Genomic DNA, 27819 nt, shown 5'->3' on the forward strand with positions numbered 1-27819 from the left:
ATATGGGAAACTATTGTTCGCTAGGTTTGCTTGTTTTGTTCAGACGTACTTCTGGGTTGTGGCTAGAGTATTTTGTGTCCTGAGATCTCCACAGGGGGGCGACCCGCTCCATGTACAACAGAACTGGAGGCTTGTTTCTCAGGTGAGTCAGTGTACAATATTTTTACTGACATTTCTCAAAGGTGCACATTTAAATAAAGCTCATTGTCTTCCTTGACATAACGGACAAACCATATATGGTAAAACTGCACCTCAATTGAACAGGGTGTGTCTCAGTTGTTACGGTATGACGAAGTTTTCCCCTTTTTTCCATATGAACACCCACAGCTGCCTGAGGGATGCGGCGCTCTCCAATGAACACAGGGATCCGTCTGTTTCCTCACTTCCTGTGTCTCTCTCGGGGCTCGGCTCGAAACTCCTGCGCTGTTGGGCAGACATCTTGGATCTCGCTTTGAACGAGAGGCACCAGACGCGGCTGTTCGAGTGGAATGGATCCGTCAAGAAGCGCGTCCTCCCCGCGGCCCCGACGCCTGTGACCCCCCGCTCTCTGCCGTGACCTCTGAATGTACCGGACAGTCCAAGGATCGTTCGATGCGCGGATTATCTTTGGGGGAGATCGCCTCGGAGGCCCCGTGAAGTGCAATTTTCTCTATTCTTACTTGAGCTGGACATCCGAAATATGAAGCAGACAGCGACGCCAGGCCTGAAAGTATTATGTTTTTAACAGTGCACGAGTTAGCCAGTCTCATTCGCTATTTTGGCATCTATTGCAATCGGTAATTAAACGCAGTAACGTCAGCGAGCGACCGGACTATTTCTCCCAAACTTTTAACAAGTTTTGTTTTACCAGCTGTAGAAGTAAACCAATGCTTTTGACCAAGCGTGCAATCTGTCAGATATATATTTTCCCCTTCGTTGCACCGCAAAAACTGCTGCTTGAATCGTAATTCCGGGAAATCATCTCTCCATCAACACAATGTCAACAACAAGAGCCCCGCTGCCCACCGTCAACGAGCGCAAGGCTGAACATGTAAGTGGCTTGTTTATGATTAAGTATTTGATTAATAATCAGTTATAACTGACTCGATCCTGTGTTGATTTATCTCTTATGAGTGTGTTATTTAGATCTTGTCGCGTCGCAATGTACGGCCGTGTATCAAACCCTGGAGAGCTGTCTACCTAGACAGCGATTAATAAACGATGCTGCCGTCTTAAACCATTCAGCTGATCTTCATCCAGAATTAAGTGCAGTGTCGCATCCCATATCGTGTTTTATGAGCTGACCGGGTGCTTTAAGTGGATTAGGAGTATTGTGCCAGTCTTTCGACAGATGGGCACCAGGCTGAAGTGACGCATGGGGTCCAGGGCATCGCTAATTTGGCTGCTTTTCTGCGTATGAGTGCAACATATGCTTGATTAGTTAAAGTCCTGCACGCTGGTGAGTGACCGTGCGTGGGTTTGCATGTTTAATGCGCCGATAGGATGCAGATATTGCGCATTGGCGTCAGTCTGTCCTATAGGTTACTGTTCATACGTCAGCAGTGAGGGAAGGTGACATGAGCACGCGCGCTCATGCAGGTCCCCCTTAGGTGCCTGTGAATAATGTGGCATTAGGTTACAGTCTTTGACTTGTTCACTGCATAGCTATCTATCTGTCGTTCTATCATTCAATCCAAATGTGTATGAGTTGCTCATTTTTAATACTGAATTAAAAGAGAACATTGTGTGCTTATTGAAATTCTTTACATATTTAGTTAAAAGTTTCAGTGCATGGAAGTTATTCTATATTGGTTATTTATTTACATTATTAGTTATTGATATTTATAATGCCTTACGAGAATCCACACACTTTAATGCACAGTCCTTGCTCATCTATGAAAAAAGTCAAATGAGGTATCAGTCACCCATCTGCTCCGCCCCACCCGCCCCAAAATCTCTCTCACACACTCACTCACACACACATGCACTGGGTGTCAAAAAGACTCCAGCAGTGATGCAACTCGTCAGTATCGGTGTTGGTGGATGGGAGAGTATTGATGAGTTCTTGTCACAGAAAAGACAGGGCCGTTTGGTTCAATGCCATTCAGCTTGCCAGCACAAAAATGAGAGGATCGCAATCTAAAATGAAGCATCGTGCAACATCAAGCGTAAGTGACCTTTAATCAAGAATGCTGTTTGCATTTTATTGCATTTTGTATCAAGCCTGAGGCTGTTGGCGGATTTATAAATGTATTCGGCAGTGCTTTGTGGAAAACAGTCAAGTCGGGGCGTCAGGGACAATATGCAGGATTTAGTGGGAGCATTGTATAGCGCAGTGTCAGCATAGCCTTACATACAGAGGTGTTAGTCCCACATGAGACTCACCGACTTACTAAACGTCATCCTGTTGCACTCACGACCTCTCAATTCAACAGCTCTGTTAGTCTCAGTGTTATTTGCAGCCTGGTGTTGCGCAAAGGTCCCCTCACAAGGTTACAACAAGAGACCTTGAGAAATGTTAGTATTAATGGAATGAACTTATTAAAAAAAAAGAGAATAAATTCACAATATATGTCTAAGTATCATTTTTGATTTCTGACTTGTTTTGCTTAACTTTTGGCAGTCATTTTTGAAGAAATGGTGAATGTAAATGCATATTACTCATAATGTAATATCATTTGTGACAATGGCACAATAATAAAGATATGTTGTAGGATGTATGTGACTGTGCTAATGGACCTCTCTGGTGCAGGCATGGGTATAGTCAATATTAGTGATTTCTAGTGGTCTGGTCTTTACATGACTGGGCGGAAATTGTGTAAATTCCTGGAGGGCTAAATCTGGGATAAAATGAGCATGGCTGAAATTACAATTTGGAAAGTTTAAATATACTTGTGTAAATAATGACTGGTTTTTCTAATATGCACCATGTGCATTTTTGTTGTTACTGTTTGTAATTTGCATGTTTTTTTGTTTGTTTGTTTTCCTAACAGCATACAACAAATGGCCATGGCCGAGGGGAGGTGACCTCTCGATCTGTGAGGGCGAGTGGACGAAACCGGAATTCTGGCTCGGGATTAGATGATGTGCACCCACTTATCGGGAATTACCGGCTTCTAAAAACCATTGGGAAGGGCAACTTTGCCAAGGTCAAACTGGCTCGCCATATCCTCACAGGAAGCGAGGTGAGGAGTCAGGAGTGTTTCCTGACCGACAGTGGGGCATGGGGGTTTTCCAGAGTCAGACACGGTAGCTTTATTGCTTTCATGTGTCTTTTTGGAATTTTTTGAATTACAGCACTTTGTAAAACTCATTTTGAGCAGTGCGGTAAATTTAAAATGATACATATATGTAATTTGGAAAAATCTCTCTCTTTTTTTTTTTTACACACACATGCATGTTAGATTATTGTTGTTGTTGTTTTTTTGAACATGGACAATCATTCCAAAGTTTGGGGCCAGCAAGATATATATAATTTTTTATTTATTTTTTTCAGTGCAGGAATGCATTCAAATGATCAAAAGTGACAGCAATGATATTTTATAATGTTACAAAAGATAACTGTTTTAAATAAATTATGTTCTTATGATCTATTCATCAAAGAATCCTGAAAACAAATATTATAGTTTTGAATACAAATATTAAGCAGCACAACTGTTTTCAGCATTTATGATAATACAAACCATTATTATTAACTGAGCAGCACCAAAAATATTTGATAATAGAGCAGCGAATCATCATATTAAAATGTTTTCTGACGGATCATGTGACACTGAAGACTGGAGTAATGATGCTGAAAATACAGCTTTACCTTCACATGAATAAATTACATTTAAAAAAATATTAAATTAAGAAACAGCTATTTATTATTTTATCAAATAAATAAAATCTTACCAACCCCAAACTTTTTAACAGTAGTGTATATAATTGAATAATATTTTAGGATGCCAGGTTTCCTCAAATTGTGTAAAATTCAACTAACAATGTTTTTTTTTTTCTTTCTCAGGTGGCAATAAAAATTATTGATAAAACCCAACTAAATCCAACAAGCCTTCAAAAGGTGAGGTTCACATTTAATACTAAAATGTGCATGTGTTGTGCGTATTAAATGTAAAAACTGTGTCATGATTCTGAGCTGCTGGTGTCATTTAACTACAGGAAGTTCACATTCTCTGTTTGCTCATGACTCTGGGGGAGTTGTTATTGTCTGTGTGGTATTGCATATTGGCTACTTGGTTGGTTTTGTGTTTGGCAGCGGTGCAGTTCCATACTGATTCATAGGTAATGCTGGCAGTCAGCTCAGGTTTTTAAACTGAACGCTGACTGCAGCGCTGATCTTCTGTGCTATCCAGTGCGTTTACCAAAGGCTTGTGTAGTATGGAATAACCTTTCAGCTGGTGTTCTCAGTCACCCATCATTATGAGTCTATTCAAACAGAAGCTCCTCCAGCAGTAACCTTCACACTCTGAGCTCAGACACTGAAGTACACCAGCTTTGCTGCAATACTCTGCCCACCTACTGCAGGCACTCAAGCCGCTCTCCACTGAGAACAGCCTGCACACCTGCGCATTTGCAACCTTGTGTTTATATCTATGTGTACAAAGCTGTGTGGGAATTTAGAGAGAGCAAATGCAGTTAATATAGCACAGACAACTTGCATTCTATAGGTGTTCTCTCATGAGTCTATTCTCTCATCATTTTTGTCTATTTTTTTTGTTAATTTTGTAAAAGTTGTAAAGATTGTTTTTCTTAATTTTAAAAGTTTTTGTAGAGATATTTTTAGTAGTACATTTGAATTGTGATGAACAGATTTAATTTAGTCTTGTATTCACATATAAACATTGATTGCATGTTGAAATAAGGCAAACAGAATCTCAATTGTACTTGCTTATGTGAGACCAAACCTCATTGGTTCAAGTGCATCAGTAAACAATGACAAAACTCCATGTAATATCTGCATTCCTCCATTTATATGATGTAGAAACCATGCTATAATGCTCTGTGGTGCTGAATTAGCGGTTTAGTTTTTTTGTTTGTTTGATTGTTGTTGCTGATTGTGTGCAACAGCAGGCGTAGAGTTGACCAGTGGAGTCTGATTCATAAACTAGTGATTCTTATGAGCTATTTCTTTAGGTCTTGTGAATCAGTCTCAAGAGATATGTTTGAATCAGTTTGGACTGGAGTAGCTCTCTACTTTCTCTCCGAATCGTAAGTCGTTGTCAAACTTAAAATGTGCATGCTAAATGTGCATGCTAAATTTATTAAGTAAAATATTATAAGTCGTTAAGGAACTGGAAATGATTCACTATAAAGGTGCGATCACATTAGCAAAATTATGAGCAAAAAAGCTCAGTTGTCTGTGACACAGAAGTCAGGTTCGAACCAAGCAGCTTTCTGTTGGTCAGTGTGGTGAATTCAGTGTCCAGTTGAATCCTAAGCTAAATCTGCTTTGGGAAATCTTTCGGCATCACATGAAATTCCCAGTCGCTCAGTTTCGCTGAGCAATGGTAAATAATGATGCTCTTTTAGTAGGAATTCTGGGATAGTAGTATAAATGTGATTACCCAGTGCAACAAGAGAGAAATAAAAACCAATCAGCATAATGTCCCATCATTTGTTGCTTTTCACGGCCGGTTATGACAGTGTTATGGTGAACAGTTTGGAGTTCACAGTCAGTCTTCACAACAGCCAAGATGGAGAGAGGAGGAGGATATGAGGTGGAAGGACAGATGGACATTTGGTTGGGCCAACAGTGAAGTGGCTGACTGGAGGGACCTCAAAATGGTATGAGCTGGGAGATAAAGAGCAGAACAGGCAAAGACACAAACATCCTGATGACAGTCCGAAGGAGAGGAGTAGAAGGTTTACATATGAGTGATAAATGTGAAATGAAAGGCCGGGAGAGATGTGGGCATGGGATGATCAGAAGAATTCAAATGATAATGCTAATCAGCGCTCGCTCAGAGATATGCAAGCCGAGGTCGCGTCTCTAATTTTAGCTGGAAGCTGCTCGCCGCAGCCACCATTAGTTTTTCCACAGCACCATTGATTGGGATTCAGAGTCTATCCTCTCTCTGTGGCCTGCTGGTCGTCAGCCAACACACGGCTGTGACTCACGCACCGCAATAATGAGAGAGCGGCCCAATCAGGCCTCTTTGGGCTTTCTGTGTTTTTGCTCTAATTATCAGCATTGCTTTCATTTTCTCCTTATGGTGTGTATTATGTGCTAATGATGAATTTTTTTTTTTTTTAACATAAAATTTTGACACTACATTCAAAGGATTTGGGAAAGAAAGGTTGTTTTTCTTTTAAATTGACTCTTTAAAATAACCTCATTGGCTAATTTTTGGGAGGGTTTGGTAAAGAAAGGTTGTTTTTCTTTTTAGTTGGTTATTTGAGCCAAGGATGTCTCGGATTTGCTTCCAAGTTGTTTTAAAACTAAACATGAAAATTTAATGTGATTAATGAATCTAGAGCTGCAGGAAAATCATGTGATGATAACAGTCATGATCAGTGTTGCCAAGTCCGGGGTTTTCCCGCAGAATTGGGCTACTTTAACACTGTTGCCGCGTGTTGTTTTTCATGTCCACGGGTTGAAGCGACTCCATTAACATGATATTTGTTCCCTGGAATGTGAAGTTTAGCAGGGGAACCCCACCAAAAAATGTGTATTTTACCCCCCGAACGCGATTTTTAACTGGGGACCCCCTTGAAACGCGATAGGGCTAGTTTTGGGTAGAAATTGGGTGGGTTTTCTTGTGAAAACCTGGCAACCCTGGTCATGATGGCTGTAAATAACACCTGTACAGAGACAGATGGAGACTTCAAAACTCAGAAGAGTCAGAGTTGACACAATGTTATTTAATACCAGTCCAGTCAGTTTCATCTTAGTCAACGGTGGGTTCAAAAACATAAATGAGAAAAAGTATAATAGTGGTATTTTTGTATAAACGCAATAATATTACTGTAAACACTCCAAATAAATAAATAGTAATATAATTGAAGCCTTTTTGTACATAGCCACCTACAGACTTTTATAGTTTTGCAGTGTTTAAAAAAAAAAAAAATATGTGAGGAGGGAAAAAATTAAAAGTTTAGCATTATTTATACAGTGTAGTATTTATTATCTTTGTTTTATCTTTTCAGTTTTCATTTTTATTGTAGCTGAAGTTTTAGTAGTTTTGTTACGTTTAAGCTATTGTTGTTTTTATTTTTGTATTCGTTTTTTAATTTAACTTTTATTTTCAATTTGTTTTAGTTATTTTAGTACTAAAACATATTATTTTATTTTGATTTCAGCTTTATTTTCAGATTACAGAAAACAATAGAGTTAGTTAATATCAGCACTGTTTCTGAATAGCGTGAAGGTGAGTGTAAATTATATCTAAGGAACAGTCTTAGGAATGTTTCTGTCTTCACGGCATGCAGCTCCACTGCTTCAACAGCAAAGCAAATGATGTTTTTAGGAGTTTCCAGGTTGTGCGACTCTAGCATGATTGTGCATGTGTGTTGTTGTGAGTTGGAGGTTGTGTAATAGTGCGTGGGCGTTTGAGCTCCACACTAGGTCTGGTCCCTCGGCTGAAGTGAGATGTTCTGCTGTGGACTGGTGTTTTTTAGTCATCACAGAGGCGTTAAGATGGTGCACCAGAGATAGAGAGAGAGAGTGAGAGCTGAGAGAGAAAGAAGAAAATCTTTTGAAAAACAGACAATTATGTGAAAAAAAAAATCAGAAATTAATTTGAAACTTGAATATAAAAAAAATGACATGAAAGCAAGGTTATCATGTAAAATGATGAAGTTTTTGACCCCCTTTATGTGTGGCTTTTGTGATTCTCCTTTTTTTATCTTAATCTTGTCTTAATCAACGGATCTGAATGTCTTTGATGAGGAGTTGATTGATTCAGACATTTTGACAGTGCTTCTGCCTAATAACAAACTCCCGAGTAAGAACAGGATGGCATCGTTTGAGTCATGTGTTATAAATCAATAGACACAGAGTCTTATCTGGCCTTTTCCAGACCTCTGTGCTTCACCAAACTTTTAGGCTGATAGTACAGAGACAATTCACTATTGATTTGCATCTTGGAATGTTTTCCCGTCCTATCTTTCTCTCTCCTCCTTGGCTTTGAAAATATTACTTGCATGTACTGAGTATTAGGGCTGATATTGAATATTTATGATATTTTCACAATCATTTTGCTGGCAATGTACTTGTAGTTAGCAAAATAATGTTCATTGAAACCCTGTGTGGCTTTGTACATATGCACATCATTCAAAAGTTTGGGGTCGGTAAGATTTTAAAAGAATATATTTGATCAGAAAAACAATAATATTGTGAAGTATTATTACAATAATTTTTAATATATTTTGAAATGTATTTTTCTCGCTGTGTTGGCAAAGCTGAATTTTCTTTGAATCGGAAGTTTAAAGAAACAGCATTTATTTGAAAAATAAATCTTTTGTAACATTATAAATATCTTTACGGTCACTTGTAATCAATTTAATGCATCCTTGCTGAATAAAAATATGTTTTTCTTCGGAATAATAATAATAATTTACTGACCTCAAACATTTAACTGGGAGTCTAAGTCCTCGTACAAAATTTTTTTTGGGTGTCTTGTTCCTCGTCCTTGGGCATATCTTGACCTATAGACATCTATTGAAAATATTACTGTAACAATGACATCTGCATAATTTTTTTTTTTTTTTTCAGAATGAATGGATGCATCAGGATTATTTTCCCTGTTATTAAAGCTGAACTTGTATTGAACAATACACTTTTTAATGCACTGGTGAATTTTTGAGTGTTCTTTTAGACTATAAAACATCCAACATACACATTTAAGTGTGTATTTTATTACACTTTATCTATTTGCATCTGTTGATTTCAGTTACAATCAATACAAAATGAGTTTTTCCTCATGCACTGAGCCAGAAATCTCCACTTGCATTCACCAAACTTTACAGTTTTTTATATATTCTGAAGATTTTTACAGAGGAGTCTGTTCATATATAATTTCCCTAACGTTTTATTTCTTAAAACATTGTTTTTCTGTCAGTTGACAGTATTTTCTGATTTATGGAATGATAAAAAGAGATATCTGAAATGTACATGTTGTTCTTGAATATATGAGTTCTGCAGTGGCCTCAGTGTTTGATAGTTGAAAGGTTATGAGTGGAGTATACTGTAACTCACAGAATGAAGTGTGGTGAGAATTGGATTGGGTTTATGATGTACTGAAAGTGTTTCCCTGCGGTCCAAAATCTCACCGCGTCTTTCACACCGTCTCCGAAGCTACAGCTACACTTGTGAGAGCGCGACGTGGAAAGCTGTACGTGCTAACAGCTCAGGAACACAGTCTGCTTACTATAGCGCTATTAAAGATGCATGACTCTTCCATTTCATTGAGAGGGGACCATTCAGCCTTTTTTTTAGAGATCAATAATGAATAGCACTTAACACTAGTTTCCACTGAAAAGGAAGCACTCTGTTCACTATGACAATGACACAGTCCAGCTGTATTTAGCTTCCTGTTTCACGGTAATGCTGAAAGATGGTGCTAAGCTTTTTGTTTCACAATTCATTGTGACATGTTGATTACAATTAATTATGATCTCCTCTTCAACAGCTTTCCAGAGAAGTCACAATCATGAAGAATTTAAACCACCCAAATATTGGTAAGCATGTTTATATGCACACAACCAGTGTTGTTAACTAAATACGTTTTCTGAAAAAAAAAAAAAAAACACTGAAATTGTATTAATGAAAATATTGATATTAGGTGAAAAAGTAAATGAAAATTAAAAATGTTTCATTTGGCCATTAACTGGAATAAAATAAAAAATAAGTTGAAGGACTTAAATTACTAAAACTGAAGTAAAATAAATTAAAACTAAATAGAAATAAAATAATAAAAATGGCTCAAACTAAAATTTTAAAAAGAAAACTTAAGAATAAAAACTAATTCAATGTAGTATTATTATTTTTATTATAGTTATTGTATTAACTATAATAATATATACAGTACAGGTCAAAAGTTTGGAAACATTACTATTTTTAATGTTTTTGAAAGAAGTCTCTTCTGCTCATCAAGCCTGCATTTATTTGATCAGAACATACAGAAAAATTTAATATTGTGATATATTATTACAATTTAAAATAATTGTTTTTAAATTTATTATACTTTAAATTATCATTTATTTCTGTGATGCAAAGCTGAATTTTTAGGATCATTATCACATGATCCTTTAGAAATCATTCTAATATGATGATTCATTATCAAAGTTGGAGACAGTTCTGCTGCTTAATATTTTTTCAGAACATGTGATACTTTTTTAGGATACTTTGATGAATAAAAAGTAAAAAAAATAAAAAAAAGAAGCTATGTTTTTAAAATATAAATATTTTGTAATAACAATATACTCTACTGGTCAGTAATTTGGGGTCAGTCTTTTTTTTTTTTTTTTTTTTTTTTTTAAATAAAATCAATACTTTTTATTCAGCAAGGTTGTGTTAAATTGACTAAAAAAAGTGATAGTAAAGAAAATATATTATTAGAATATATATTATTAGAATTTTTTTTTTTTTTTTTTTAATAAATGTAGTTCTTTTGAACCTTTTATTCATCAAATATATTAGACAGCAGAACTGTTTCCAACACTCATAATAAATCAGAATATTAGAATGATTTCTAAATGATCATGTGATAGACTGGATGTTACATGTGACACTGAAGGCTGGAGTAATGATGCTGAAAATTCAGCTTTGCATCACAGGAATAATTTTTTTTTTTTTAAGTATATTCAAATAGAAAACTATTATTTTAAGTTGTAATAATATTTCACAATATTACTGTTTTTTCTGTATTTTTGATCAAATAAATGCAGGCTTGATGAGCAGAAGAAACTTCTTTCAAAAACATTAAAAATAGTAATGTTTCCAAACTTTTGACCTGTACTGTAAATGATACCAAAATAACACTGAAACACACACATGGACTTGTTTCTACACCCCCCCTCCCTTTGAACTGGTACAATAGCCCATACATAGTGGCTTAGATAATGTTCCTCTTTTTAGTTTAATTGATTCTCCCACATTTGTTGTCAGTTCCTGTTTGCAAACATAATAATGATTATCAGAGGCAGACACGTCGTCATGTCTTCACACAGAGGGGCTTTATTTATCACTAGCCTATATTTAGACGCACTGACGGTGGAAGAGAGAGAGAGAGAGAGCTGCATGGTGTTTCACCACAGACAGACATTCAACTAAATGGGAAGATGTGGAACATGCTTTTAAATGTACTGGAGAATATGTATAAATAAGAAATGATTTCCAAAGAGAAGGAAAAAATAAAGCTCATGAGAGCGAGGCGGGTGATGAAACCTCTTTTACAAAAATCTTTGTGAACAGTGAGGGTAACAGTTGATATTATCATTGTGTTTTGATGTATACCATGGTGCTGAATGATTGCCATATTCATTTATTCAAATCACAGTGTTTTAGTATTATTTAAATACTATTATAATTTTAATTGTAGTTTTAGTAATTTATCAGTTTTTTTATATATCTTTTTAGCTTAAATACATTTTTTTCAGTTTGAGTAATTGTAGTACTTTAACTTAGTGTGATTTCATAATCTTTTTTCTTATGTATATATACATATATATTTTAGTTGTATTTTAATTGACAAAATAGGTTTTTATAGTTTTAGTAGTTACAGTTTACATTTTGTCTAGTTTAGATAACAATAACAACAGTGTTTAAATCGTAATTATAATCATAATCATCAATCAAACCACTGTTAAATAACCAGGCAATCATAATAACCAGTGTAACTGTAGATGAAATAAAATTGCATACTATCTGTCTATTTATAATATTGAGTGTGTGTATATAGAAATTTATATGTATTAGCATATATATGTATATACAGGTGTTTTTTATTTTATTTTTTTTTTTTTTTCTTCTCTTTAAACACCAATAATTTAGCATTAGACAGTCTTAAATATCTTAAGATCTGTACCTGATTTGACCTTAAAGAAACTTCTTTTTTCTTTACCTTTGTGTTTTTAATTTCTCTCTTGTCTATAATTGCCTGTCTCTCTCTTTATAGTCAAGCTGTTTGAGGTGATAGAGACTGAGAAAACACTGTTTCTTGTGATGGAATATGCCAGCGGAGGTAAGTGTGTGTGTGTGTGTTTGTGTGTGTGTGTGTGTGTGAGAGAGAGAGAGCTTCATTTTGCCTCCTTGTCTTTCCTGAGTGTTTATCTCTGACATCTGTGCTCTGTGTCTCATGCAGGTGAGGTGTTTGACTATCTAGTGGCTCATGGGAGGATGAAAGAGAAAGAGGCCAGAGCTAAATTTAGACAGGTGCAGTTCTCTTACTGTCTTCTGTTGACATGTTAGACACACACTGTGATTAGTTTTCTACTCGGTGTGAGTTTAAATGAGTTCATCAGCCTCATCTAAGCCCGTTGTGTCCAGTAACGACCCCAGCCCACTAAACCCACGTCTTGACTTTTATTAAATTAAATCTGACAAGAGCCCTTTAACACCAGTAGGTTATGTGAGGTTGCTCAATAATGTCACTGCACTAAAATGTGGAGAGACAGAAGACACTGACATTAAGTAGGAATGCAGTAAAAGTAATGTTGTGTTCAACTGTGCTGTATTCTCTGCACTTAGAGCGTGTTTGTTGCTCTTAGTGTTGCGTCATACTTTAACTGGGGATAGAGCGGTTAGTCATTATCAGCAGGGTTGAGTCCGGCCAATTCTGTGAAACAGAAGAGACAATCAATGCAAACCATTGGATTTTGGAAAAAAGCTATTAATGTGAGTCGACAACGCATGACAAGCTTGTCCTGGACCAATGTCCTTTTTCTGAAATTTATTTAGTAATATCTATGTGTCATTATGACTGATTGGATGCAAGTGTCAAAGTTTCCACGTTGATTGATATATATATATATATATATATATATATATATATATATATATATAATATATATATATATATATATATATAATAATATATATATAATAAAATAATGTACAAATGGTCGATTTAGGTTAGTGTGTAGAAGTGTGTAAATTCTATTTATTTTTGGGGGTGGGGGGGTTAGCAGCAGTGGTGCAAGTGCACTAGAAAAACAATGAAAATGTATCAATGCACAGAAAAGTTTAGAGTTGGTGAATTTTAATCTGTTTGAAATAAGTTTCTTCTGCTCACCAAGACTGCATTTAATTGATCAAAAATACAATAAAACATTAATATTGTAAAATATTTTTAGAATTCAAGGGAACTCTATTCTATTTTTATGTATTTTAAAATGTACTTTATTCCTGAGATGCAAAGTTGTATTTTCAGCATCATTACTCCAGTCTCTAGTGTCACATGATCCTTCAGAAATCAGTCTGTCATTCTAATATATATATATATATTTTTTTTTATTGTAAATTCTTTACTGTCAATTTAATATGTCCTTGCTGAATAAAAGTAATTTCTTTTTAAAATTCTTACTTGCCCCAAAATTTTGAATTGTACTTTATAATAAAAACGTTATGAAAATTGTAATTTACTCACCATCGAAATCAACCTAAAAATCAGGTCTTCTCTGCACATTTAAAAAATTAATATAAAAAATGGCATCACCTTGAAGCCTTTTTTTGACATTTGAAGATCTTTCTGCAAGATTGTCATTTTTTTAATGTTTTACCTGCTTATCAAAAAATGTTTTAATAAGGTTATTAGTTGTTTAAATAACATTTAAACAACTGATTGAATTGATATATTCAGCGATCTCAATCCTTATGTGCTTGTTTTGTACAGATTGTGTCAGCTGTGCAGTATTGTCACCAAAAACACATTGTTGAAGGTGAGTTGTTGTTGTTGTTTTTATAGTTTTTTTCTAGTTTTGTTAAAAAAGTGTTATGACAGGTGTTTTTGTATTGTTGTTGTAATGTGTGGAAAATACAAACAAGATGAAAAGAAGCTAAAAGTGATGTGTGTGTTTCTCCAGGCTGAAAACCTGCTGCTAGATGCTGATATGAACATTAAGATAGCTGACTTTGGCTTCAGTAATGAGTTCATGGTGGGAAATAAGCTGGACACGTTCTGCGGCAGCCCCCCTTACGCTGCCCCCGAGCTCTTTCAGGGGAAGAAGTACGACGGGCCGGAGGTGGACGTGTGGAGTTTGGGCGTCATACTCTATACGCTGGTCAGCGGCTCACTGCCCTTCGATGGACAGAATCTCAAGGTTCATCTTCACTTTATTGATGTTTACATGTGTTTGTGTGTGTCACTGTATACTTACCGCTGTGTGTTTTCCACAGGAACTGCGTGAACGTGTGTTACGTGGTAAATATAGGATCCCTTTTTACATGTCCACTGATTGTGAGAATCTTCTCAAGAGATTCCTGGTCTTGAACCCAACCAAAAGAGGAACGTTAGAGGTTAGTCTCTCTGTCTCTATCCATCTTCTGTCTATCTGTCAGTCTTCACCTCTTTTCTGTTTGGTTGTGCCTTCCCTTTTTTTATCTTTTAATAGAGCATGTCAGACATTTTTCATAGCACATGTTTTGTACTAAAGACTGAGCTGAGTGATAAATTCAATATTTATATATTTATACCAATATAAAATTAAGCAGTGATAGCACAGAAATATTCAGTGAAAATGAGGTGTTTTTCATCTGTTAATTGTTTGTTATATACAAGTTATAATGGTGTCATATAACAGATTTATAAAATATTCTTGTTCATTTATTGAATTTTTAAACGGTATTTTACTTTAATCTTCTTCTTTTTTTTTTTTTTTTTGGTTTCACTACCATTAAAAAGTTTGGGGTCAGTAATTTATTTTATTTTGAGGAAATTAATACTTTTATTCAGCTTGGATACATTTAATTGTTAAAGGTTACAGTAAAGACAAATATAATGATATTTCAAATATCAGTCATTTATAATGAGAATTTGCCATTACAGGAATAAATATAATTTTAAAATATAAATTGTAATAATATTTCACAATAGTATGTACTTTGATCAAATAAATGCAACCTTGTAAGCATAAAAGGCTTTCAAAAACATTTTATATATGTATGTGTGTGTGTGTGTGTATATATATGTGTATGTATATATGTATATATGTATATATGTATATATGGTATATATATAGATATAGATATATATATATATATATATATATATATATATATAGTAGGGGTTACATAGACTAGTTGAGTGATTGACTAGTTTAACCACTAGTCAGCGCTGTCGGAAACAATCAACTACTCAAGCATGCATTAACCATAATGCATGCACAGTTTGTTCCTAAAGCGAATTTTGTGGTTATTATATTGTTGGTTGTTGTTGTTTTTTTTTACTTTCTCTATGTTGTAATTTAATAATTAGGGGTGTGCCCGAAGCCGAATACCTTATTCGAAATGGCACGGATAATGGCTTCAAAAACGAATAACGCATAAGGAATAATTCTGCCTGAATATTCGGCTGAAGCTGGCACAGTCTGCTGTTTGATAGATAACAGTTGAGCCAGGGGATCAGCGCAATATTATACACAGACCTCTAAAGTCACGCAATAATGAGTGTGTGAAGTGAATGAATATAAACTTTATGAACGAAAAAGCACCAATCAAACACTGCATGTTGCCTCTCCGTGCATCTCTCAGAAATCAGAGCTTGGCGAGAGTATTATCACTTTTAATAATACATCATACACGGTCTATTATTTGTATATATTTAAAAGGCAATGATTTAAACCGTAGGCTACGAAATAATACATGAATGAATGGAATAAACAGCGCGCTCACCAAACAGCCGCGTTGCGCGCCTCAGTCTCTCAAAAACCAAACCAGTCCTCTCTCTTAAAAGTAGGCTAATAATCAACTTGGATGCAGATAGATTTTCTATGTTTGCTTCTTTATCTTTTGCTGGTTTGCGTGGCACACGCACATTTGTTTAGTAAGTTCAAAAAGAGTCGCTTAGGCCCCATTTACACTGCATGGTTCAAGTGGCCCAATTCCGATTTTTTCTGCTCATGTGGCACAGATCGGATATGACCGGTGACCGTGTAAGCAGGAAAAAACCGCATGGATTCCGATTTTCTCAGATCGGATTCAGGCCCCTCATTTCATATGTGGTAATAAATCGGATATGAATCTGGGATACGTGGCATTTGCGTGTGCCATTTAAGCAGACAAATCGGATGTTCCCCAGTAATGCGAGTCGTACGTCATTAAAAAAGTGACGTTACTCAGGTGGAGACCACCAACTAAGATCAAATGACTTATTATAGGCGCGATGGAGGAAGAAGAATACACACAGTGGAGCAATGCGGAGGTTTCATGTGTTTTAAGTCTTTGGGGCGAAGAGACAGTGCAGACAAAAATGCAGGGTTGTTACAGAAATAAATCCGTCTTTGAAGACATTTCACGAGATATGGGAGGCACGGTTTACAGCGCTTTTTTCTCCTCCGCCGTACGACCTGTTTTTGTTGATTTGTTTTTTTTTTTGTTGACCCTTTTCAAAATATTGTGGAAAGCAAAACACTGTATAATTTTATTTGCATCTGCATCCATTGAATTTCGTGCTGTTTTACTTCCTTTTTCCGGGTCAGAACATCTACATTTGGGTAGTTTCAGCAGTGTATAGTGTAAATGCAAAAATCGGATACGGTCACTTTTTAACAGATGTGTAAGTCCAGCAGGTCGTCAAAAAAATCGGATATAGTCAGAAAATCGGATTTGGGCATCAAGACCTGCAGTGTAAATGCAGCCTTAGAGAATTCTGCGTAATGAAAATGTGCGCCTTGAATTCATTCAGTCGTGTTCAAATGATCACTAAACGTTTGTCATGACGTCTCTGCTTATATGATTAATTTATTTTTAGAAATTAATAATTATTTTACTTTAACGTAGCATATTTGTTCAGTGATAACTACGGGGGAAAAAAGATTGTCATAACGGTCTTATCAAGTAACTGTACGACACCTGGTTTTATCCTAAAAACAGATACTAATAATTTTGTGACTGTTACAGATACAAATACTGGTTACATGAAAATTAAAATGTGATGTCATAATTATAGAGTTCTGACAGTTAACGTATGTTATGTAATTGTTGCATTAGGTTGTTAATTAATTAGTTAATTAATAAACGTTTATTGATAAAAACTATTTCATGTCTATTCATTTACAGTAGCATGAACCACGAGTAGTCAAGTAACTCGAGTATTTTTTACGACTAGCAGAAATCAGTAGTCATGCAACCCCTAATATATAGATAGATATGAGATATATATATATATATATATGTGTGTGTGTGTGTGTGTGTGTGTGTGTGTGTGTGTGTGTGTGTGGTGTGTGTGTGTGTGTGTTTTATATATATATCTAGATTTATTTTTTTTTTATTTTTTTTTTAATGGTAATACATTTTTTTTTAAATATTAATCTGTTCAGTTATTGATTTTTTTTTTTTTTTATTTTTTTTTTTTTATTATTTTTTTTTTTACTATTGTAATCCAATAAGCTAAACTAAAATATAAGATAAAAATATTGAGAAATTTCTAGCTATATTGCCCAGCTCTAGAAATGGTCTCAGGCTGGAGGTGATGGTTTCCGATCTTTCTCCTTTAGCAAATCATGAAGGAACGCTGGATCAATGCTGGCTTTGATGATGATGAACTCAAACCCTTCCTTGAGCCAGAGGCCGACATCTCTGACCAGAAGAGAATAGGTAAGAGGAAACTACACTGCTCTGAAAGCAGTTTGGTGGTGATTAACTCAAACCCTTCCTTGAGCCAGAGGCCGACATCTGAAACTACACTGCTCTGAAAGCATAATCAACTTCGGAGCCACCTTCTATTAGAGCAAGCTGAGGGAAATTTATATTTGTATATTTGATTTTGTGAAAAGAGTGAGAGCTTGTTAGTGTGCGGTATTGCGTAATACCCAGCAGCTGGCTTCTCAGATGTCTACTCCTCCCTCCCTCTCTCGCTCGCTCTCTCTCTCTGCGAGGTTCTCCCGTGTAGCAATGTGATATGTTCACATGACTCCCAGTACGGTAGCTCGCAGGAGCACGAGGCGATGCGGTGCACCCCAGCTTTGCATGCTTATCTGCAAGCGATCCGCAGCTGCGTATATACGCCTGCCAGCATAACCACACATACACATGAGCGCACACCTGGTTACTTATTGAGGAAACGGCAGGAACAAGAACACTTGAACGTGGAAGCGAGAATACATGGTGACTGTGCTCGTCTAGCCTCCCGCCCCCACTTTGAGAGAAGCCTCACGTTGAGAGGAGCATGCTGGAGGCTGGCAGCCCACAGAGGCTCTTGTGTATGTGTGTATGGAGAGGAGCTATGGCTCTTTGAAGGAAAGCACTTAAGTCAACCAACATGTGGATTCCCTTGAGCCCATTAAAGTCAGATCTGAGTGAAAGGAGAAGGCTTAATTCAGGCTCATGAAATATATCTTTCCATCTAGTTTCAGTCTGGAACATGCATTAATAGAGAGAGCTTTCCATCACACAACATCCGACTGGCTCTTCTTCACTACATCCATGGCCTCAACATGCAGATGCCCTCTTGGAAACTCCTAAGCATCCAGTTTTTTTTTTGTTGTTTATTTAGTTGTATTCTTCTGTTTAAGCTTCTCGACTTTTGCTTTCATAAAATACTGGCTCCTTGCATTGTTACATTTATGCTTTTGACAGATTCTTTTATCCAAAATGAATAACAAACAATTCCCGTCTCAGTTTAAGTAAGCTGTTTTCTGTGAACTTGCAAAACACCCCATTCATTAGAAGCTGTAGAGAAATAACGAGAAGAACATGTGCGGTAAACGATAAAACTGTTTGCACTACAAACCAGTGTGTTCATAATTAAGATTATGCATTAAAACAATATGGTAAGAAACACCAGTTTGCAATATCAAGCAATAAATGTTCTTTGAAAAATAAATAAATAATTGACACTTTACAGTAAGATTCAATTTATTAACATTAGTGGTTGCAATTTATTTTACAGTATGTGTAATTTATTTACTGTACGGAGTAATTTAAGGTAACTACATGGCTTAAGGATAGGTTCACGAATAGTTCTAGTTCTTTACCATTTATTCTATGTACTATAAGCTCATATGTAAATGCAGAACAGGACAGTCAAGTGCTACTGCAATAGTTAATGCATTAGTTATTATGAACTAACAAACACCTTTTTATTGTTAATTTTACAGCATTTATGAATTAAGGGTAATGTGATTTCATAAATATATTATTATTCATTAATTATATTTGTTCATTTTCCATTAACTAATAATTTTTTTATGTAATGTTAAAAATGTTTTACTAGTTCAAAGGATATATTTGAAATTACGGTTTGAATATATATTAAAATGTAATTTATTTCTGTGACGCAAAGCTGAATTTTCAGCATTCATTACTCCAGTCTTTCTGTCACTCTTATATGCCGAGTTGGTTTTTAAGAAACATTTCTTATTATTATCAATGTGTGAAACATAGAAATCTTTAGAAGTCTGTAAAATGTCTTTTTACTGTTGCTTTTGATTAATTTAAAGCATCCTTGCTGAATAGTATTTTAAAAAATAAAAACAACAAATCATACTGACTTATATGTTTGAGTGGTAGTGCATGTAATCACCATTATCCAGTATTAGTTTGTTATCAAATCGTGTGCATGTTAGCCATTGCAGTAACTAATCTTATTGTACAGATCCTTGTTGTAAAGTGTTACCTAACAAATGCTATTTCAGTTGAAAACGGAAGGTACAGCACATTCTCTTTTAAGTAACAGTGAATGGGTGGCTACAGGATGGATCTGTGTATTGTTAGCATGTGTAGGAGGAGGTACGGATGACTCAGTAACATTCTTACAAATAAACTGGATTTGTCTCTGGGTATCGACCTACTGGTTTATAGTGTCTGCATAGCAACTGAGGGGGTGATGTGTGCTACGATTATGCTAACATGTTGTGTGTTTAATTATCCTGAATCTCTAAAAGACTTGGATGCGATAGTCTTGCGTTAGTGTCTGATTTGGTAGACAGCAGCCCTCATTGTAGATATCATTCATGTTCTTGCTACAAATAGTTTGGGATTACTTGTATGCTCCCATAAACCCTGAACCTAAGTATGAGCAATAATAGTAGTAATAGTAACAAAAAACATACTGTGTAAAGACCTAATGTGGAAGGAGACTCTAAAACTGATTTGAATTCTTCGTGTGTGTCAGATGTGATTGTAGGAATGGGCTTCTCCAGAGAGAAGATCCAAGAGTCTTTGTCCAAAATGAACTATGACGAGATCACAGCCGTATACCTGCTGCTGGGGAGGAAGACCAGTGAGGTGAGCTGCTAATGAAAAGTGGTTACTTACAACTGATGTTACGGTCTATACTACAAATGTGACTTGCTGATTTTGTGTGTTTGTAGGAGGTCAGTGAATCCAGCTCCAATAGTAATCTCTCCGTGGCGAAGACCAGACCCACCAGTGAGATGAACGGCCAGTCACCATCACACCTGAAGGTCCAAAGAAGCGTCTCCTCCAGTGAATCCAAAAAATCCAGACGCCATAGCGATCAAGGTGACTTTCTCCTTACATGATCAAACATTAGCTTTTTGGATCCAAAATGTGCATAGATTGCATCAATTGGTTAAAAATTCTCATCTACTTCATTACATGATATGCCTATTAACTAGTTAAATTAATCACTTATATGACTATTGGCTGAGAAAATCTCCCAAATGTCTCTTTCACAGTTGGTGTGGTCGCTAACTCGGCGTTGAGTAACTCCAAGAGGGCGGTTCCTGTCACAGCCGACGGTGACGTCAAGCAGGAAGGCGGGGTCACAGCACGTAAGCCGCCCACTCACAGCCCCACCAGCCCACTCCTGGGTAACGCCAACAACCCCAACAAAACAGACATACCTGACCGGAAGAGAGGAAACTCCATCACACCTAATGTGAGTTCACCCTAGCTGTTTCTCTCATTTTCTACAGTGTGAATACTGACGATATGTATGTAATGCATGCATGTATGTATGTATGTATGTAATGCATGTATGTATGCATGCATGTATGTATGTATGTATGTATGTATGTATGTAATGCATGTATGCATGCATGTATGTATGTAATGCATGTATGTATGTAATGCATGTATGTATGTATGTAATGCATGTATGCATGTATGTATGTAATGCATGTATGCATGTATGTATGTATGTATGTGCAGCCTTGGTGAGCACAAGAGACATTAACTTTTGAAGGGCAGTTCCCATGATGATGGAGTTTTCCTCTTGTCACAGAATAACTCTGGATCGGGAGGCATCTCAAGGAGGAACACGTACGTGTGCACTGAGAGAAACAACACAGACCGCCTCTCTGTCATTCCTAATGGGAAAGAGAACAGGTACAGTTTGCCCTTCCTGTGTCTTGATTGATGTACTTAATATTTGCCTTAACATGTGGGCTACTTAATGTCTTTTTCATCTTTATAGTGTGCAGGCCTTTTTTGAAACTTTGTACCCTAATATTTAACAGGTGTTTATGCAGTTTGTTAGTGAAATCAAGCCTGACTTTGTGTCTGTCTGTAGTGTGACGTTGTCTCCTGGCTCTCGGGACCCGGGTGCCTCCACTCACAGCATCAGCACTGCTGCCACACCTGATAAAACGCGTTTCCCACGAGGCTCGGCGAGCCGCAGCACCTTCCACGGACAGCTGAAAGACCGTCGCATGGCCACCTACAACGGCCCACCCGCCTCGCCTACGCAGCCGCGCAGCCGCGGTAATGCCAACAACCTGCTCACCAAGCTGACCTCCAAACTCACGCGCAGGTAAACGCACATTCACGTACATAAACGCATCGATTTTTACAGTGCCACTGGCATACGATTCAGGCCTGACTCTTCCTTCCTGTTTCCTGACCTCTTCCTCCATTTATTTGTATTTTTTCCTAAGGGGTCGTTAGAAATGGTTTATTTTGTCCATCTTTGTAACGTCTATACTTTTTTTTTTTTTTTCATTCTTGTGTTGTAGAAATATGTCATTCAGGTTTTCCAAAAGGTAGGACATTGAGTGTAAATCTGTCTTTAACGTAATGAGAGGAGTCCGGGGGCTGACGCACTAACCTGTAGTGATTTGATTGCAGTGATTCGGATTTTAATGCTCTCTCAGTGGTTGATTACAGCATGCTTTAAAACACTGCCTGCATCCTAGTGTGATCAGATCAAATCAATCTACCGTTCTTTAACCGATTGCTACTAATCAAAATGTTTGCATGACACAAGCTGATTGTGCAAAACAATGTGTATGACTTAATCTGGCATTACAAAATCACTTCATTTGAATCATTCAACTGATTCCACAAGGGCTTCGGTTATTTTCACAACTGAACAGTGTGTAGAGAGGTCAGTTTAGCATTCATCTGCAATAGCGTTATATCATTTGGAATGATAAACTGATGTTATGAAATGATTTAAAATAGAAAATTCTCCTGCTAGTGGTTAATGGTGGTTTAGACCTAATGGACCCACACTGCCATCTGGTGGTTAAAAAAAATATTAAGGTCTTCTGGTTCTAGGAGCCAGTGACCAAAGGTACAAGACTGTGTATGTACTTAGTTTATGAAAGAATAAACTACTCATCCCATCAAATCTAAAATGAATGCAGAAATCAAATCTGCAGTTTTTAAGTGCTGAGTATAAAATACAATGTTTTTGAAGGTTGTAGCAAAATATTTACTTAGTTTGAGACTGTAGGGAGACTTAAATAAGTCACTTAATGCATCGTTAGCAAGTGGCTACTACTGAGCTCAGTTTTTGTTTCTTTGGCAAAAGTGATTTGGTTCATCTCTGATTGGTGGATCTCTCTTCAGGTTTATGGTCCATGTCGGTTTTAACAGATTTATTTAACACCGAAATGTTTAAAAATGAGGAATAATTACGATTTTTTTTTTATGTTTTTGAAAGAAGTCTTATTTGTTCACCAAGGCTGCATTTATTTGATCAAAATTACAGTAAAAACAGTAATATTGTGAAATATTATTACAATTTAAAATAACTGTTTATTATTTACATTAATATATTTTGAAATGTAAATAATTTCTTTGATGGTAAAGCTGTATTTTCAGCCTCATTACTCCAGTCTTCAGTGTCACATGATTCTTCAGAAATCATTCTAATATGATGATTTGGTGCTCAGAAAACACTTATTATTATTATTATTATCAATGCTGAAAACAGTAGCGCTGCTATATATAATATTTCAGATTCTTTAAATAGAAGGTTCAAAAGAACTGTTTATCTGAAATGGAAATCTTTTGTAACATTTGAAAATGGCTTTACTGTCACTTTTTATCAATTCAATGCATCCTTACAAACCCTAAACCTTTGAACTGTACTGTAATATAATGTATAAATATAGTTGATGCACTCTGGGGGCCATAAGAGGATATGGGCACGTCCTAAAGAAGGGTTTTTGGTGGGAGGAGTCTGTTGTGGCTCGTAGGCAGGGTTTGAAGTAAAGCTGCAGCAGACTCTCATGTTGAACGAGCTTCAGGAGTCACCTTCACGTCATCAGATTTGTGAACAGATCAATAAACCTCTGACAGTACGAAATGCTCTATTAATGTTGAAACTGTCTCAATCTGTCCCTCTCTTCCCCTGTGTTTCCTTCTCTTCCTCCCTTCCCTCCCTTTATCTCTTTCTCTTTCTCCGTCTGCCTTCCTCCCTCAGGGTCACTCTTGACCCGAGCAAACGGCAATCTGCCGTCAAATCAGGGCCGGCTGCCCCCTCTGTGGCCCCCACCCTCACAGTCCCCTCCAACCCTGCGGCAAAGACTCTTAGTAAGTCTGCGCTCCACTCGTTTACAGTCTTCCTCTTTCTTTATCATCCCCCTCTCCTCCAGCCTCTTCCCTTTCCACCACACTACGGGGTTCCCACGGCCATGAAAAACATGGAAATAACAGGAAATTTTAAAATTGTATTTTTCAGGACTGGAAGTGTGTGTGTGTGTGTGTATTTTTAAAAATTATATTATTATATATATGTGTGTGTATATATATATATATATATATATATATATATATATATATGATAGATATATATATATATATATATATAGATATATACTGATGGTTTTATTGAAGTTGATGTTGGTGAGTTATGTAAGTTTGTTTATAATTAATTTAATTTTTGTAAATAAATAAATAAATAAATCATTAAATATTTGCATATATATATATATAGGGATATATAGATATATATCTTATATTAAAAAATGTGTGTTTACATATATTTTAGGCTATAATAAAATAAAAAATTCTAGAAATTAATGCCATATTGATATATGAACACATAATATATGATCTCTTTTAGGCCAAAAAATGCCATATTGATTTGAACACATCCTACAACTGATTCATAAATGGGACTAAATGAGTCATTAGTCGAATGAGTCTGAATCAGTCATCATTAGTGAATTTGGATGATTCCTGTAAATTTGGTCAGAAAGAGTGGGAACCCTGTCTCTAAACATGTGGCTCTGTAATGGCTATTTGTTTTATCTGCGTCCACCAGTTTAATTTCTTTCTTTTTGTCGGCTTTGAACTGCTCTTTTCTTCCAGATTCAGCAGCTCTGGCTATAGGCAGTTGTAGAGTGTCGCAGATGAAGAGTGTCTAGAGTAAGGGCTCGTTTAAATGCACAAACAACAGCTACAACTTCACATTGTGTTTAATGGAGAGCAGAAGGCTTCTCCGTTATCACACTATGACACGCACCCTCTCGCATGTGAAGAGCACAGTATATACTTTATGTATAGACACATCCTCTATATCTGTATATGCGTCTGATGTCAGCATCCAGCGCTCAGAATAGGCTTTTACCCGTGATGCACTCTTTCAGTGAACTTCTAGATGTACGTTGTTCTTTGAAGGAAGCAGCATGGCAGTTCAAATGAGTGCATGGTGACAAACTACCGTACATATTCAGGTGTCTAAGTTGATCGTAAGAGTCTCGTATAAGTTGTTTTTGTGTTTGTCTGATCCAGCAAACTGATGACACCAAGTCTTTGTGGGGGTTAACTTTTTGCTTACCTCTTTGTCTTTTTTTTGCTCTCTCATTCAGTCTCTCTCTCTATCTATCTCATTGTGTGTGTAGTGAGTGATTTGCTCTAAAATGACTAAAAATGATTTCCTTTTCTCTCTCTGTCCATTCCTTTTTTGCTCCATTGTGCTCGCTAACCTTCCAACAAATAAACAATAAAAGTCTCAACCGAGTTTGAGAGAAGCGGGAGATTTGAGGGCTCAAGGTGAGGTGTCAGTGACTGTGGAAACCCTTATTTCCTCTCCTGGTTGATTATTTTCGTGTGATGTGGACGTCTATATTTTCTGTCTTGTACTGTGTGAGAGATCAGAGTGTGTGTTAGTGTAGTGTGTACAGCTCGAGGACCGTTAGTCTGCTTTATTCATGTTGAATGTTTGAGTGATGTGCTTTTTTTCCCTTCCATTTACGTTAGGGCTGGGTGATGTTAAATATTGAGTATTTACAGCTGGTTATTTGAAATTAAGTAACACAAAGTTTAGAGTCAGTAATTTTTTTTTTTTTTTTTAATAAAAAAAATTATAATATTTTTATTTAGCAAGGATGCATTAGATTTAGTGGCATTTAAAATGTTACCAAATATTTCTATTGCAAATAAATACTGTTCTTTTGAACTTTATTTTCATCAACAAAAAATAAATAAATAAAATAAATAAAAATCTAGCATCAACACTTGAGTAATGCTACTGAAAATTCAGCTTTGTATCACAGGAATAAATTACATATTAAAATATATTAGTATTTAATAATATTAAATCATTTTAAATTGTAATATTTCACAATTTTACTGTTTTTATTGTATTTGTAATCAAATAGATGCTGACTTAGTGAGCATAAAATATATATATATTTTTTTTTTTTGATTGGAAAAAAATATTATCAATCCCAAACTTTTAGTGTACAGTATATTGAAAATAATAACAGGCCTATTTTTTTTTTTTTTATCTAACTCTATCACCGAGCCCTATTTCATATTTTATGGCATTAGAAGTGAGTTGCTTGTGTGCATGCCCTAGTCTGCTATGCATCTGATTGGCATTAATTCCCATGTGTGATGATAACCCAAGCATGCTGCTGCTGCAATGATTCGTTACTATCTTTGTGATCAAGTCTTAGTGAATAAATAACCTCAATATTCTCCATCTGTTGCCTTAACCTTGCCTTTCTCTCTTTCCACTCCTGTCCCGCTCCGTCTCGCAGTCGCCATGTATCTGGGGATCAGCAGAAAGATGAAGGGAAAGATGGAAAAGACGGGAAACCCCGCTCTCTCCGTTTCACCTGGAGTATGAACACCACCAGCACCATGGAGCCAGCCGACATCATAAATGAGATCCGCAAAGTACTGGACGCCAACAGCTGCAGTTACCAGCAGCGCGAATGCTTTCTGCTTCTCTGTGCCCACGGGGACAGCCACAACGACAGCTTCGTCCAGTGGGAGATGGAGGTTTGCAAACTGCCCCGGCTCTCACTTAATGGTGTCCGTTTTAAGAGGATATCTGGCAACTCCATCGCTTTTAAGAACATTGCTTCCAAAGTTGCAGGTGAACTCAAGCTATGAATATATCTTTAATCTAACTACATAGAGGAATTTATGAAATGGTTCATTTCAATATAAACAAATTAAGCTGTACAATCATAAAGTAGCAGTTTCCTAATGTTTTTTTTTTTTTTTTTTTTTTTTTTTTTTTCCTCTCGATAAACCACTCACTTACATGTATTTGAAAAATGTATATACTTTAACATTGCTTAAAGCAATAATTTCGTAACATTGGTCACAGTTATCGTATTATCGTGCAAGTCGGTAAATGCTGTAAAAAGAACCTTTCAGTGTTACGATTGTATGATGCTCTGAGAATGCTCAGAGGAACTCATTGCCACCGGCATCATTTCAGACGGATGAGTTGAGGCTGATCATTCAGGAAATGGACACTAGACACTAGACTTTGTTTTAGCTTTTTAACAGGCACTATTGTGTGGTGGTTTAAAGTATTGCGTGTTTTGGGCGGCTCTTGTGTAAAGGGTTTCGCCCGGATCTTGAGTTGCTTTTTGAAAATTCGCTCTGCACCTCTATGTATCGAGGGTGCTCGTCTGTGAAAGCGGCTGCAGTAAACCTGATTTGAGCTCAGTTTCACTGTTTGAATGTTATTAAGAGCAACATTTTGATGTTTTATAATTTATTTCACTTTTGCCCACTCAAATGTATTTTTTGTGTAAATAATGTACTTTATGTGGCAAGTACACATTTTCATACTGATTTGTTGGAGTTCTCTGAAACCAAGAGGGCGTCTTGTAATCTTTCACACATAAGACTCACCACAGATTCCATTAAACTATCTGTAACTTGTCACAGTGTTCATTGCAGAGATCGAATACAGCTACAAAATGATCTCAACATTTGTATTGCCTCTTTTTCATCTAATCCGTTTTTTTTTTCCTGACTCAACAACTTGGAGAGCTTTATACAGAGAAACTGGTAGGTGGTTCAAAGCTTGGGGTGGGTACGACTTTAGTATTTTTTTGAAGTCTTGTGTTCACCAAAGCTGCATTTATTTTATGAAAAAAAAATACAGTAAAAACAGCAATATTGTGAAATAATATTGCAATTTAAAATAATTGGTTACTACTTTAACTTATTTTAAAATGCAATTTATTCCTGTGATGTCAAAGCTGAATTTTCAGCATCATTACTCTAGTCTTCAGTGT

At 36.2% G+C, this 27819-nt stretch overlaps 1 protein-coding gene across 1 annotated transcript; it reads left to right on the forward strand.

The window, feature by feature from the left end:
- LOC109104279 (MAP/microtubule affinity-regulating kinase 3-like) lies at nt 1-27508 on the forward strand. The gene is made up of 20 exons (XM_042768585.1): nt 1-142; nt 328-1030; nt 2973-3164; nt 3986-4039; nt 9609-9657; nt 12096-12161; nt 12282-12352; nt 13812-13861; nt 13995-14238; nt 14315-14434; nt 17632-17731; nt 20250-20362; nt 20449-20599; nt 20776-20978; nt 21324-21427; nt 21612-21851; nt 22054-22080; nt 22423-22424; nt 25282-25324; nt 26317-27508. The coding sequence occupies exons 2-20, from the start codon at nt 977-979 to the stop codon at nt 26672-26674; spliced, it is 2241 nt and encodes a 746-aa protein (XP_042624519.1). The 5' UTR covers nt 1-142; nt 328-976; the 3' UTR covers nt 26675-27508.
- Nucleotides 27509-27819: the final 311 nt, after the last annotated feature.

This window comes from Cyprinus carpio, chromosome A13, assembly GCF_018340385.1.
Source record: "Cyprinus carpio isolate SPL01 chromosome A13, ASM1834038v1, whole genome shotgun sequence".
Lineage (NCBI taxonomy): Eukaryota > Metazoa > Chordata > Actinopteri > Cypriniformes > Cyprinidae > Cyprinus > Cyprinus carpio.

What these genes read in the sequence shown, in the direction of transcription:
- LOC109104279 (XM_042768585.1), top strand. Translation starts at nt 977, where the DNA reads ATGTCAACAACAAGAGCCCCGCTGCCCACCGTCAACGAGCGCAAGGCT. An exon ending in CCAAAAGAGGAACGTTAGAG is followed by an intron (nt 14,435 to 17,631) that starts GTTAGTCTCTCT and finishes TTTCTCCTTTAG; the next exon opens with CAAATCATGAAGGAACGCTG. An exon ending in CAGACGCCATAGCGATCAAG is followed by an intron (nt 20,600 to 20,775) that starts GTGACTTTCTCC and finishes TCTCTTTCACAG; the next exon opens with TTGGTGTGGTCGCTAACTCG.